The sequence below is a fragment of the Oncorhynchus kisutch genome, linkage group LG17 (genome assembly GCF_002021735.2).
Source record: "Oncorhynchus kisutch isolate 150728-3 linkage group LG17, Okis_V2, whole genome shotgun sequence".
Lineage (NCBI taxonomy): Eukaryota > Metazoa > Chordata > Actinopteri > Salmoniformes > Salmonidae > Oncorhynchus > Oncorhynchus kisutch.
Genome location: NC_034190.2, coordinates 44,522,272 through 44,535,189, shown reverse-complemented (window position 1 = coordinate 44,535,189; position 12,918 = coordinate 44,522,272). Strand labels below are relative to the sequence as shown.

General features: G+C 40.9%; 1 protein-coding gene across 1 annotated transcript in view; it reads right to left on the bottom strand.

Moving 5' to 3' along the window:
* The window catches only part of LOC109907733 (MAP kinase-activated protein kinase 2), a 38,303-nt gene extending 30,077 nt beyond the window's left edge, over positions 1 to 8,226 (bottom strand). Inside the window, exon 1 of the mRNA XM_020505898.2 lies at positions 7,218 to 8,226. Coding sequence (XP_020361487.1) covers positions 7,218 to 7,460 — 243 coding nt within the window. The 5' untranslated portion in view covers positions 7,461 to 8,226. The remainder of the gene's footprint in view (positions 1 to 7,217) is intronic.
* Between the last annotated feature and the right edge of the window lie 4,692 nt (positions 8,227 to 12,918).

The window sequence follows — 12,918 nt, the reverse complement described above, 5'->3', positions numbered from 1 at the left end:
AAGGAGAGTTTACAGTCTAGCCAGACACCTAGGTACTTATAGATGTCCACATATTTAAGGTCGGAACCATCCAGGGTGGTGATGCTAGTCGGGCATGCGGGTGCAGGCAGCGATCGGTTGAAAAGCATGCATTTGGTTTTACTAGCGTTTAAGAGCAGTTGGAGGCCACGGAAGGAGTGTTGTATGGCATTGAAGCTCGTTTGGAGGTTAGATAGCACAGTGTCCAAGGACGGGCCGGAAGTATATAGAATGGTGTCGTCTGCGTAGAGGTGGATCAGGGAATCGCCCGCAGCAAGAGCAACATCATTGATATATACAGAGAAAAGAGTCGGCCCGAGAATTGAACCCTGTGGCACCCCCATAGAGACTGCCAGAGGACCGGACAGCATGCCCTCCGATTTGACACACTGAACTCTGTCTGCAAAGTAATTGGTGAACCAGGCAAGGCAGTCATCCGAAAAACCGAGGCTACTGAGTCTGCCGATAAGAATATGGTGATTGACAGAGTCGAAAGCCTTGGCAAGGTCGGCTGCACAGTACTGTCTTTTATCGATGGCGGTTATGATATCGTTTAGTACCTTGAGTGTGGCTGAGGTGCACCCGTGACCGGCTTGGAAACCGGATTGCACAGCGGAGAAGGTACGGTGGGATTCGAGATGGTCAGTGACCTGTTTGTTGACTTGGCTTTCGAAGACCTTAGATAGGCAGGGCAGGATGGATATAGGTCTGTAACAGTTTAGGTCCAGGGTGTCTCTCCCTTTGAAGAGGGGGATGACTGCGGCAGCTTTCCAATCCTTGGGGATCTCAGACGATATGAAAGAGAGGTTGTACAGGCTGGTAATAGGGGTTGCGACAATGGCGGCGGATAGTTTCAGGAATAGAGGGTCCAGATTGTCAAGCCCAGCTGATTTGTACGGGTCCAGGTTTTGCAGCTCTTTCAGAACATCTGCTATCTGGATTTGTGTATGCTTGGGGTCGTTCAATATATCCACGTAATTTTCCTCCCTTATGAAGCCATCTATTTTGTAAAGTGCACCCGTGCCTCCTGCAGCAAAGCACCCTCACAACATGATGCCGACACTCCCGTGCTTCAAGGTTGGGATGGTGTTTTTCGGCTTGCAAGCCACCCCCTTTTTCCTCCAAACCCAATGATGGTCATTATGGCCAAACAGTTCTATTTTTGTTTCATCAGACCAGAGGACATTTCTCCAAAAAGTACGATCTTTGTCACCATGTGCAGTTGCGAACCGTAGTCTGGCTTTTTTTAATGGCGGTTTTGGAGCAGTCGCTTCGTCCTTGCGGAGCGGCCTTTCAGGTTATGTCGATATAGGACTCGTTTTACTGTGGATATAGATACTTTTGTACCCGTTTCCCCCAGCATCTTCACAAAGTCCTTTGCTTGGTTCTGGGACTGATTTGCACTTTTCACACCAAAGTTCGTTCATCTCTAGGAGACATAACGTATCGCCTTCGTGAGCGGTATGACGGCTGCATGGTCCCATGGTGTTTATACTTGTGTACTATTGTTTGTACAGATGAACGAGGTACCTTCAGGCATTTGGAAATTGCTCCCAAGGATGAACCAGAATTGTGAAGGTCTACAAAAAATTCTGAGGTATTGGCTGATTTCTTTTGATTTTCCCATGATGTCAACCAAAGAGGCACTGAGTTTGAAGGTAGGTCTGGAAATACATCCACAGGTACACCTCCAATTGACTCAAATGATATATATTAGCCTATCAGAAGCTTCTAAAGCCATGACTTCATTTTCTGGAATTTTCCAAGCTGTTTAAAGGCAGTCAACTTAGTGTATGTAAACTTCTGACCCACTGGAATTGTGATACAGTGAGTTATGAGTGAAATAATACGTCTGTAAACAATTGTGGGGAAATTAAAAACTATAGTTTGTTAACAAGAAATTTGTGGAGTGGTTGAAAAACTAGTTTTAATGACTCCAACCTAAGTGTATGTAAACTTCCGACTTCAACTGTATGCATTCAAACCCTTTACTCAGTACTTTGTTGAAAACCCTTTGGCAGAAATTACAGCCTCAAGTTTCTTCCCTTTCCCTACAAGCTTGGCACACCTTAATTTTTGGAGTTTCTCCCATTCTTCTCTGCAGATCCACTGTCAGGTTGGATGGGGAACATCCCTGCACAGCTGTTTTCAGGTCTCTGCAGAGATGTTTGATTGGGTTCAAGTCCGAGCTCTGGCTGGGCAGCTCAAGGACATTCAGAGACTTGTCCTGAAGCCACTCCTGCGTTGTCCTGGCTGTGTGTTTAGGGTCGTTGTACTGATGGAAGATGAACCTTCACCCCAGTCCGAGGTCCTGAGCACTCTGGATCTCTTTGTACTTTTCCCTGTTCATCTTTCCCCTCTATCCTGACTAGTCTCCCAGTCCCTGCAGCATGATGCTGCCATCACCATGCTTCACCATAGGGATGGTGCCAGGTTTCCTCCAGACGTGACACTAGGCATTCAGTCCAAAGAGTTCAGTCTTGGTTTCTTCAAACCTTCAAATAATAGTATTTGCCAGGAAGAATGACATCTTTTGTTGTATAATTCCTCCTAATGTGTAAAATACACTGGATCAACAAACCACTGATCAATGAAGCCCATCTACTGTATATAAGCTTAAGTGGCCTGACACAGAGCCAAAGCCACGGACACAATATAGCATTACAAGCTGCTAAAGGGTGATCGATGAGTACGGGATAAACGGTGACGTCCTGTATATTTATTTGGAAAATATGGACAACACAGCACCTCGTCCCTTTGCGGAGTTCATATTTCCAAGGTAATGTACAGAACGGAGGTGTTTATCCTGCTTATACCACAGTTGGCAAATAAAACAATAGTAAAGCACAGTAGGAAAGAAATGTAGGTTGATATTTTCATTCTATAAGCAAAATCATACTTCCGCATGTTTTGGTTGCTAGACACGCGACCCTGTTTGTTCGATTAGTTCTAGATTTATGGTTGGCGACCCAGTTGTTCGTTCTATATGTTCCGTTGCCATGCTCGCTTGCAACATTCTTATCCTTTGCTTAATTGCTAGCCAACTAGCTACGTCTAAAACAGTAACGACCACCGCAGCCAGAATAACAGCAAAGTAGCTGCATTTTCTATTGACATTCATTTGGATACATCAATAAAAAGTGAACTAATGATGCCCAATTTTGCATGGCATAACTAGAAAATTTTGCCTTATCATCAGGACACGCAACACTGTTCCTTACGAGGAGATCGCATTGCATATCAAACATTAGGCTAGAAGCTAGCTAAATACTTTGTTACTAACAAACCTGCCAATATGACAACCGAATGTTTTTAAATCTGTTGCTGAAAAGTTTTTTTTTTATTAAAAATAAATCGCTGGTCAAAACTAGAAACATGTGGGAGGATGACAGCTTAGTGCCACTTGTGTCATGACTGCAGCAGTAGGGACTGGAGAAATTCATGTTCATCATTAGATGCTCCCAAAACAAAATTTCTCTCCAAAAACAAATCAGCTAGCTAGCTAGCTTAGTTTTGCATTTTTGGTACTGCATTTACAATGTATTCAATTCTGTTTGTGTAGTTATTGGTTTAGCTTTCTGTAACTTTGTAGCAAGTACTGTCTGCATGTGTAGGTGCATATTGTTTCAAGATTGCAAGGTGTCCTGATTTATTTTCCAACTGTCCATTATCTGGTTTTAATGCCCATTCTAGAATGCCCTTCTAGAAACGAGTAGTCAACAATGCTGTGGTATAGGGCTGGGCGTTATACCGGTATTGATGCAGGGACTGGTTTGGGTTTTTACTTTACATTATATACCGGTATTTGAATGTTTGGTTTGTTAAATGTGATACGCCATGTGTAATGTCAATTTTTATAGTTTACTTTGCTACTTGAGTCATCTCTCTCTGCACCACTTTCCACACAGACCTAGCCACGCCCCCTGTCACTCAAGGAGCGCATTTGATATGCCTTAATATAAATCTACTGGCAATCTATAATGAAACTATTAGTTTGTGTTTCTTACATCAGCAACCAGGTAGTTTGTCTTTTCTTAGAAAGTTCAATCTTAAAAACCCTAAATCTTGTGAAATGCTAATTGTTAGCTGCTAATGCTAATAAATGTACTGAGTAAAAGCAAACGTAGCTAGCTAATACAGCCTGATAATACCAGTGATGGTGTAGCCCTAAATCAGCATGTTGTTTGTGCAACAGTATCTTCTAAATCAAAGAGGAATATGCAAAGAAAGAATATGTAAGCTACATGAAGTAGATAAGCTTTGGCAACATTGCATGTTCTCTTAAAGGGTCCCCTAGGAAACACTTATCAACACTTCAGTTCTTACCCTGTCACAATAACTCCCTGGCATTTTCATTTGTCATCATCTCAAACACTGTATTCAATGTGCCCACTATTATATTCTAACTGTAGAATTAGAATAGTAATTATATTTCCATGATTCCAACAGTTTTGCTCTAATTCAAAAGTCAAAAATCGCAATTACAACATTTGGCTAAAAATAAGTCCTAGATTATTTGCCCATATCGTGCAGCCCTACATGGCAGTGTGGAAATGACCTCAATTGAGCAGTGGTGTAAAGTACTTAAGTAGAAATACTTTCAAGTACTACTTAAGTAATTTTGTTCTTCGTGTCTTGTACTTTACTTTTATTGACAACTTTTACTTCCTATATTCCTAAAGACAATACTGTACTTTTTACTCCATACATTTTCTCTGACACCTAAAAGTACTCGTTACATTTTGAATGCTTAGCAGGACAGGAAAATGGTCCAATTCATGCACTTGTCAAGAGAACATCCCTGGTCATCTACTGCCTCTGATCTGGAGGACTCACTAAACACAAATGGTTTGTTTGTAAATTATGTCCGAGTGTTGGTGTGCCCCTGGCTATCCATAAATGTTGTTTTTTTTAAACAAGAAAATGGTGTCATCTGGTTTGCTTAATATAAGAAATTTGAAATGGTTTCTATGTTTTACTTTTGACACATAAGTATATTTAAAGCTAAATATTTCTATACTTTTACTCAAGTAGTATTTTACTGGGTGACTCACTTTTACTTGAGTCATTTTCAATTAACGTATCTTTACTCAAGTATGACAATTGGGTACTTTTTTCCACCACTGCAATTGAGTGCAGGAAACAGAAGTTATGAAAGTGCTGATATTGTTTTGGTTGAAGTTGAATTGAATCAGTATAAACCAATCAGAATGGAGAAAGACTCATTGAAATCACTTAGAATGTATGTGTTGCCACCCTAGGATCACTCACTACTCATAAAGCAAATGAACTTTTATTATTCAAAAACTAAACTATACCGTCATACAGTCCATTTTTTTTTTATAAATACAGTGATATAATATTTTGGCCATATCGCCCAGCCCTACTGTGGTATAAATGCATATACACATCATCCTCACACTCATCTCCACTTCAAAGTCAAGCTGTGCTCAGCATTCCAAAGCTGCAACCCTGGTCCCCCAAATACAGCAGGTGTCCAGGAGGAGGACACATGCATTAGGGCTGACTAATAGATCCCAGAGGAGCAGACTGAGGCACTATCAGGAAGTGATCCATTGTCAATGATCTCTGCCTGCCTACTAACACTGGGGCTTGCAGGCAGAAACACTGCACTGAGGAGTAATGAAAGGAGGAAGAGTGTATCTGTGACATCAGAGGAAGAGTGTGTGAGGTGAAAGGAGACAGGAGGGGGTGGGATGCTGTTATTGGTTAAGGCTTATCTGAGAGATCTAGAAAACAGCATGGGACATTGTCTATTTCAAGTCTGTCAATGATCTAGAACAGGGGTATTCAACTCTTCCCCGACAAGGTCTGAAGCCTGCTGGTTTTCTGTTCTACCTGATAATTATTGCACCCACCTGGTGTCCCAGGTCTAAATCAGCCCCTAATTAGAAGGCAATTTTTTTTTTTTTTACGCAGTGGAACTGACTTCAAGGTCCACGGTTGAAAAAACGCAGGTGGAACTGACTTCGAGGTCCATGGTTGAATTTGAGGGATCTAGAAGATCTTAGGGTTGACTATGAACAAAGGAGTTATAGTGGACGCTTACAACAACGCAGTGAGTGAAGCAAACAAATTAGTGGCATATCAGTTACTTAATTTCTGATTTGAAAAAACAAACAATTTTGGTGTACAGTATTTAAAAAATATTGTCCCTTTTCTAAAAATGTTTCCTGGAAACCTCTTATAAAAATCTGTGGAGACAAACGGTTTAAGTTTAGCCTTGAATATAACTGTTACATAAATAGGCCTATAGATATGATAATGTGTTAGAATCATTGCTTTCATTTTTGAGTATTTAAAAAACAATGTCAGAATAGATACAGAGGAGGCCTAAATGCAGACATATTCAAACAAGATCAGAAAGTTCACCCATTTTAAAATGAGAGGAGAGGCTGACCGTAATGCAATCAGAAAAGCAATGATTTGCTCTATCAACAGCCCTGATGGTTAGATTTGAATCATAGGATTTCTAGTGTATAGTCAGGGCCTCAGAGAGAAAGTAGCACCCACAAGAGACTAACTGGGTATTGGTGGGACTCTCGTCTGCTCTCTTATGAGTAAACAGATTTTTCACCCCAAATTAAAAAAAGAAAAAAAAAGGAACCTATTGTGCTTCAAATCATCCATATCACACAGTACTAAATAGAGCCATGGCTATATGGAACTCGATTCCACATCAAGTAACTGATGCAAGCAGTAAAATCAGATTTTTTAAATATTTTAAAATACCTTATGGAACAGCAGGGACTGAAGCAAAACAGCAGTTAATGTGGATCCATAATAAATACAAGTACAAATCACATTGAAAACATTATATGGTAACAAAGTTGCAAGTGAGATTTATTAACTTATTCAACTTCCAGTCTGGAAATGGAATGTGCTTTGAAAAGTGTGGGTATGTCTTAAGGAATTAATTTGCGTTTTTGCTGTCAAAATAATATTTCTGCCATTGCACATGGAAGTGCACTACCATAATTGATCATTCATCAGTGGGACGGTAAATATACTCATACTCAATTGTTTACAAGTATGCAGGGCTATAGAAGCACCCTTCCTCAAAATGTAAAATGGTTCCACTTTCTTGACCACTTTAGACAGTTTCACTTGGTAGTCTCAAATAAAAAGAATAACACAACATTGTTTCAAGTCGAGTGATACACAAAACATGTATTTACCTTCAGAGCGTATTTATCTCCACTTCCTTTTTGGAATATTTCCAATACTTTCCCATTGATGCCCATACCAAGGACTTGATTTGTAACTTTGTAGTCGTCAGTTATGGCATTCTTTTTTATTTGAAGAGGGTTGTGTGGTTTGGCGAAAAACGGAGGAAAGGGAGCAGAGTTCAGATTTGGCACTTGCTGTTGTTGATGGTTCGGAAACGCCGGTTGGTTCTGGTTCTGAGGATTCGACCACATTTTTCTGATTTGGTTTGAAAGCGCGGATTCACTGATAACAATTCAAATTTTTCCGCCGTGAAATCCTCAGTTAAGATGGAAACAGTGGCTTCCTTAATAGTTCGCTAATGCTAGCTACCTACCTGCTGATGTGTGGTTGCACTAGCATGCTAACGATCTACCAATATCTCAGTGCTACAGTACCCTTATAATTACTTTAGATAGATAGCAAATGAGCAAGCTAGCTAATCTACTTGCTTATGAACCGTCGAGTGATATTCATAGCTTGCAAAGTTATATCAACTTATCTGGCGGCGAAGCTAGCTGGCTACGTTGACTCGTTCCGACTCACTCACTGCCACCTGTATTAATAAAGTCACCACCAGAGAAAGGAGGAAGGGTTATTCTTCGTGAAGCGGACACCACAGATAGAACAATGAGACAGACATTTCACTGGATGTATAAATATGAAGCATCCGCTTGGTGTTTCCTCTCACTACCACATATGGTAGTGAGAGGAAGGCCGGCAGTGGGAGAAGTTGAAAGGAGATGGAGTTTGGCCTGGATTCTGCAAGTCTTCTCATCGATTAATTAAACAATTGATCTCAATCCAATATTATTTTCCCAAAACTAGAATATGTTATGAACAGAGTGGACTAAGTTTTGTAGACTTTACCCTTTGACAAAGTTAGACAAAATCACGATGTCTAGGAGTGCAAAGCCGAGTTGAGTTATTGTACACGAGTAGTGCATAGGCCAAAGGATCTCGCTAGCTCGTGTTTGGCTCTGCCCACTTCCTTGTTTGTTCTGCCCACTATGACTAATCTGTTCCGGTTGGAAACGACAGGCTGTGGTCTCTTGTTTTAGTTCTAAAAAAAATCTTTGCAGACGCTTTCCTGTCATTGACTAGATGTTATCATGTCTTCGTCGCTTCTCTGTCTTTACAGGGTAGCTCCCCCTGCTAAAAAAATCCCCTGACTTCAGTATCGAATGGGCCAGACGTCACGACTTCCCAGGTTGTCTGTTGATCTCCCCCCCGACTCTCGCTTCCTATGAGCTCACACTTGTGAGGCTCGAATCGTGGAATGGCAGGCATCAGAGAGCGGTCTCTGGACATGGTGGGCAAATTAGCTAATTTCCCCAATAACAAAAGCACATGTTGGTAGAGATAAAAGTAATCATTCTTCCAATATTTTAAACATGGGAAGATTGATCATTGCTGATCAAAGGCCAGACAACAGATCTAATGGTAGTGATGAATGGTGCATGATCAATAAATGAGGTATTATCGCCACTGACCCCCACACAGTTAAGTGTATCTTTATTGTTTTAAAATAATAATATAGGTTTAATCCTGTTCCTGTCTGCACAGTAAATTTCCCAGTGGAAGAATAAAGTTTGACATTACATTTTGACCTGACTTGATTGTACAGTGCAATCAATGTCCAGTATGTCCCTCAGAGGGCTTTTTTTATTGCTTCAACACTTCACCTCTTGAGCCAAAAAATGAAAACTTGAACTTTTCTTATTCTATTGTAGCAATCCTCACTGTATGAGCTACGTTAAAATGCCCTCTTCTCTCTCTCTCTCGATTAAATTCAAGGGCTTTATTGCCACGGGAAACATATGTTAACATTGCCAAAGCAAGTGAGTAGATAATAAACAATACAAATTTGCAGTAAACATTACACTCACAGAAGTTCCAAAAGAAAAAAGACATTTCAAATGTCATATTTATGTATATATACAGTGCTGTAATGATGTGTAAACAGTGAAAGTACAAAAGGGAAAATAAATAAACATATTTAGTATTTACAATGGTGTTTGTTCTTCACTGGTTTCCCTTTTCTTGTGGCAACAGGTCACAGTAGATATGGGAGTTTATCAAACTTGTTTTTTTTCTTTGTGGATCTGTGTAATCTGTGGGAAATATGTGTCTCTAATATTGTCATATATTTGGCAGGAGGTTAGGAAGTTCGGCTCAGTTTCCACCTCATTTTGTGGGCAGTGTGCACATAGCCTGTCTTTTCTTGAGAGCCAGGACTGCCTACGGTGGCTTTTCTCAATAGCAAGGCTATGCTCACTGAGTCTGTACATAGTCAAAGCTTTCCTTCAGTTTGGGTCAGTCACAGTGGTCAGGTATTCTGCCACTGTGTACTCTCTGTTTAGGGCCAAGTAGCATTCTAATGTTGCTTTCCTGGGGCTCTGTGGGTGTCTGTTTGTATTTGTGAACAGAGCCCCAGGACCAGCTTGCTTAGGGGACTCTTCTCCAGGTTCATGTTTCTGTAGGTGATGGCTTTGTTCTGAAAGGTTTGGGAATCGTTTCCTTTTAGGTGGTTGTAGAATTTAACCTCTCTTTTCTGGATTTTGATAATTAGCAGGTATCGGTCTAATTCTTCTCTGCATGCATTATTTGGTGTTTTACATTGTACATGGAGGATATTTTTGCAGATTGGTGTTTGGGCTTGCTCGTCTGTGGGGTTGTTTAGTGAAGAGGTCTGGTCTGACACACTCGGGGTGGGAGTATCTTTCTCAAGAGAGAGCTTATCGTACTGAGCTATATCTGTGATAATGTGAAAGTCCAGCTGAAACTGTTTTGGGTTTCCCTGTACCATTACTGTTCCAGATTTGTACACATTCACTGACTCCTCCTCATTGTCTAATTTCCTATCTCTGCCCCCTCTCCCAGCTCGTACTGACACCTACCCATGAGCCCCACCCTCTCCATTTACTGTAACCAGCATCCCCACTCAGTGAGCTCCGACACCGGACGTCGAAAAGTAGTTGACATTTGGGAAGTCGCCCTGCCCTTGATTTCAACGTCGGTTTTGGGTCCGGTCTGGACCGGCCTTGATTTCAACATGGAAAAGGTTATACAGACACTCCTGACTGCAAAACACTATTTCATTTTAGAATTGGTTAAAAATTAGGTTATGGTTAGGGTCAGTTTGAGATATTGGTTAGTCTTTTTACAGGTCAATAGTGTCCTTTCAAGGTAGAGTTTTGGGCCTTCATTTTGGCCCAAACATAGACGTCCATGATTGGTTCAGATTTGGTCTGGTCCGGACAGCACAGTTCACTACTGTACAGTAACGTAAATAATAGTACAGTATAGTTCAGTACAGACAGCACAGTTCACTACTGTACAGTAATGTAAAGTATAGTACAGTACACTAGAGCACAGTTTACCCACATATTATTTTTACCACTACATCACTGCTTGGCGTACCTATTCAGGATACATTACCATGAAGAGAAAGACATTCATATCCCTAATGATGCATTTCTGTTTAATTCAGATCAGGGACCCATGATGTAAACCCATTACCATAATTATGTTACCAGGTGTAAATCCACTTCACTTACTGTAGTTGAATAACCAAGAGATTTTTTCAAATGCAAGGTGTCATGTCATAGCTGACACCCAGTCTTTCTGCAGATATATTTTAAACTAAATTCGGAGCCGAGATTTGTCACATAACAAATTGAGGGAGATTTTTCTGTAATTCTATGACCAAACTTTGCATCTGCACAGTTCTTCCAGTAAATGTGTTTTTGTTAAAATGTAACATTTTGAAATCAATACATTTTAAAGTGAAAAAAAACGGAGTCTCCGTGTAATTCCATTATTGTGGAATTGCCCTAATGCAAGTCAATAAAGTCCTTATCATCCACTCTGGTCAGCTAACACCCCAATGGAGACAGGTTTCCTGATTTAAATATCACAATACAATTCCCTAACCATGTCAAAGTTTTCCCTCAAACACACTTGGATACTTACGGTTGGTGCCAATTTTTATACAAGGGTGATATTGAGAGTTCCTTTAAGCATACATACATATATGTGTATGTACACACACACACACACTTGAAGTCGGAAATTTACATACACTTAGGTTGGAGACATTAAAACTAATTTATCAACCACTCCACAAGTATCTTGTTCACAAACTATAGTTTTGGCAAGTCGGTGAGGACATCTACTTTGTGCATGACACAAGTCATTTTTCCAACAATTGTTTACAGACAGAATATTTTACTGTATCACAATTCCAGTGAGTCAGAAGATTACATACACTAAGTTGACTGTGCCTTTAAACAGCTTTGAAAATTCCAGAAAATGATGTCATTGTTACGCACGCCTCTGTGAAGAGGGAACGCAACACCCTGCTACAACTCAACTCCCCATGAAGTGAAAGAGGTATGGGACTGTAGGTATGAGTAAGGATGACAAAGGCAGAGAGAGTGGTACAAGTAATGTATTCCGTCACACGGTAATATGGGGAAAAGGGGCTGGACGGAACCAAAGCAAAGAAAGTAAATCTCAAAGCCCCCTCTCCTACCTTACCTGCCTACCAACTACTCACCTAATTTAGCACCACCTGGTGCCCTAACCAAAATACAGAGGGTGGTCCGCCCAGGTCTTACCTAGTGTGCCAAGACAGTGAATATACTATGGGTATATGTATGCCCGCGGGCCTCTTGCCTAAGCACTATTGCCTTCCCCTTCCCCCCTGGGAACAAATGAAACACAATAATAAACTTCACAACAAAACCTGAGACAAAACTAACTCAGGACATTAAATAAGCTCTGACAAAGCAACAAACACAGAACATACCAAAGCTGCTCCCAACAACAACTAACATAGTACATACTAACTCTGTTCGCAACAACCAACATGATATAACCCTCAGCCATCAACCTCCTCTCTCAGCAATCATCTTTCAGCAATGACGTCCCACTGAGAATAACCAACACAGTATATAACCCATAGCCATCAGCCTCCTCTCTCAGCAATGAGCTTTCTCTCAGCAATGAGCTTTCTCTCAGCAATGAGCTTTCTCTCAGCAATGACCTCCCAGCAATGATCTCTCTTCTGAACGGAACACACATACAGCTGTACATGCAAATACACAAACCACAACACAGAAACTGGGGAACGTAACAGTCATGGCTTTAGAAGCTTCTGATAGGCTAAACAATAATACGCATGTATAAACACCATGAGACCACGCAGCTATCATACCGCTCAGAAAGGAGACACGTTCTGTCTCCTGGAGATGAACGTACTTTGGTGCGAAAAGTGCAAATCAATCCCAGAACAACAGCAAAGGACCTTGTGAAGATGCTGGAGGAAACAGGTTTAAAAAAGTATCTATATCCACAGCAAAACGAGTCCTATATTGAAATAACCTGAAAGGCCGCTCAGGAAGGAAGAAGCCACTGCTCCTAAATCGCCATAAAAAAAACACGGTTTGCAACTGCACATGGGGACAAAGATCGTACTTTTTGGAGAAATGTCCTCTGGTCTGATGAAACAAAACAGAACTGTTTGGCCATAATGACCATTGTTATATTTGGAGGAAAAAGGAGGAGACTTGCAAGCCGAAGAACACCATCCCAACTATGAAGCACGGGGGTGGCAGCATCATGGGGGTGCTTTGCTGCAGGAGGGACAGGTGCACTTCACAAAATAGA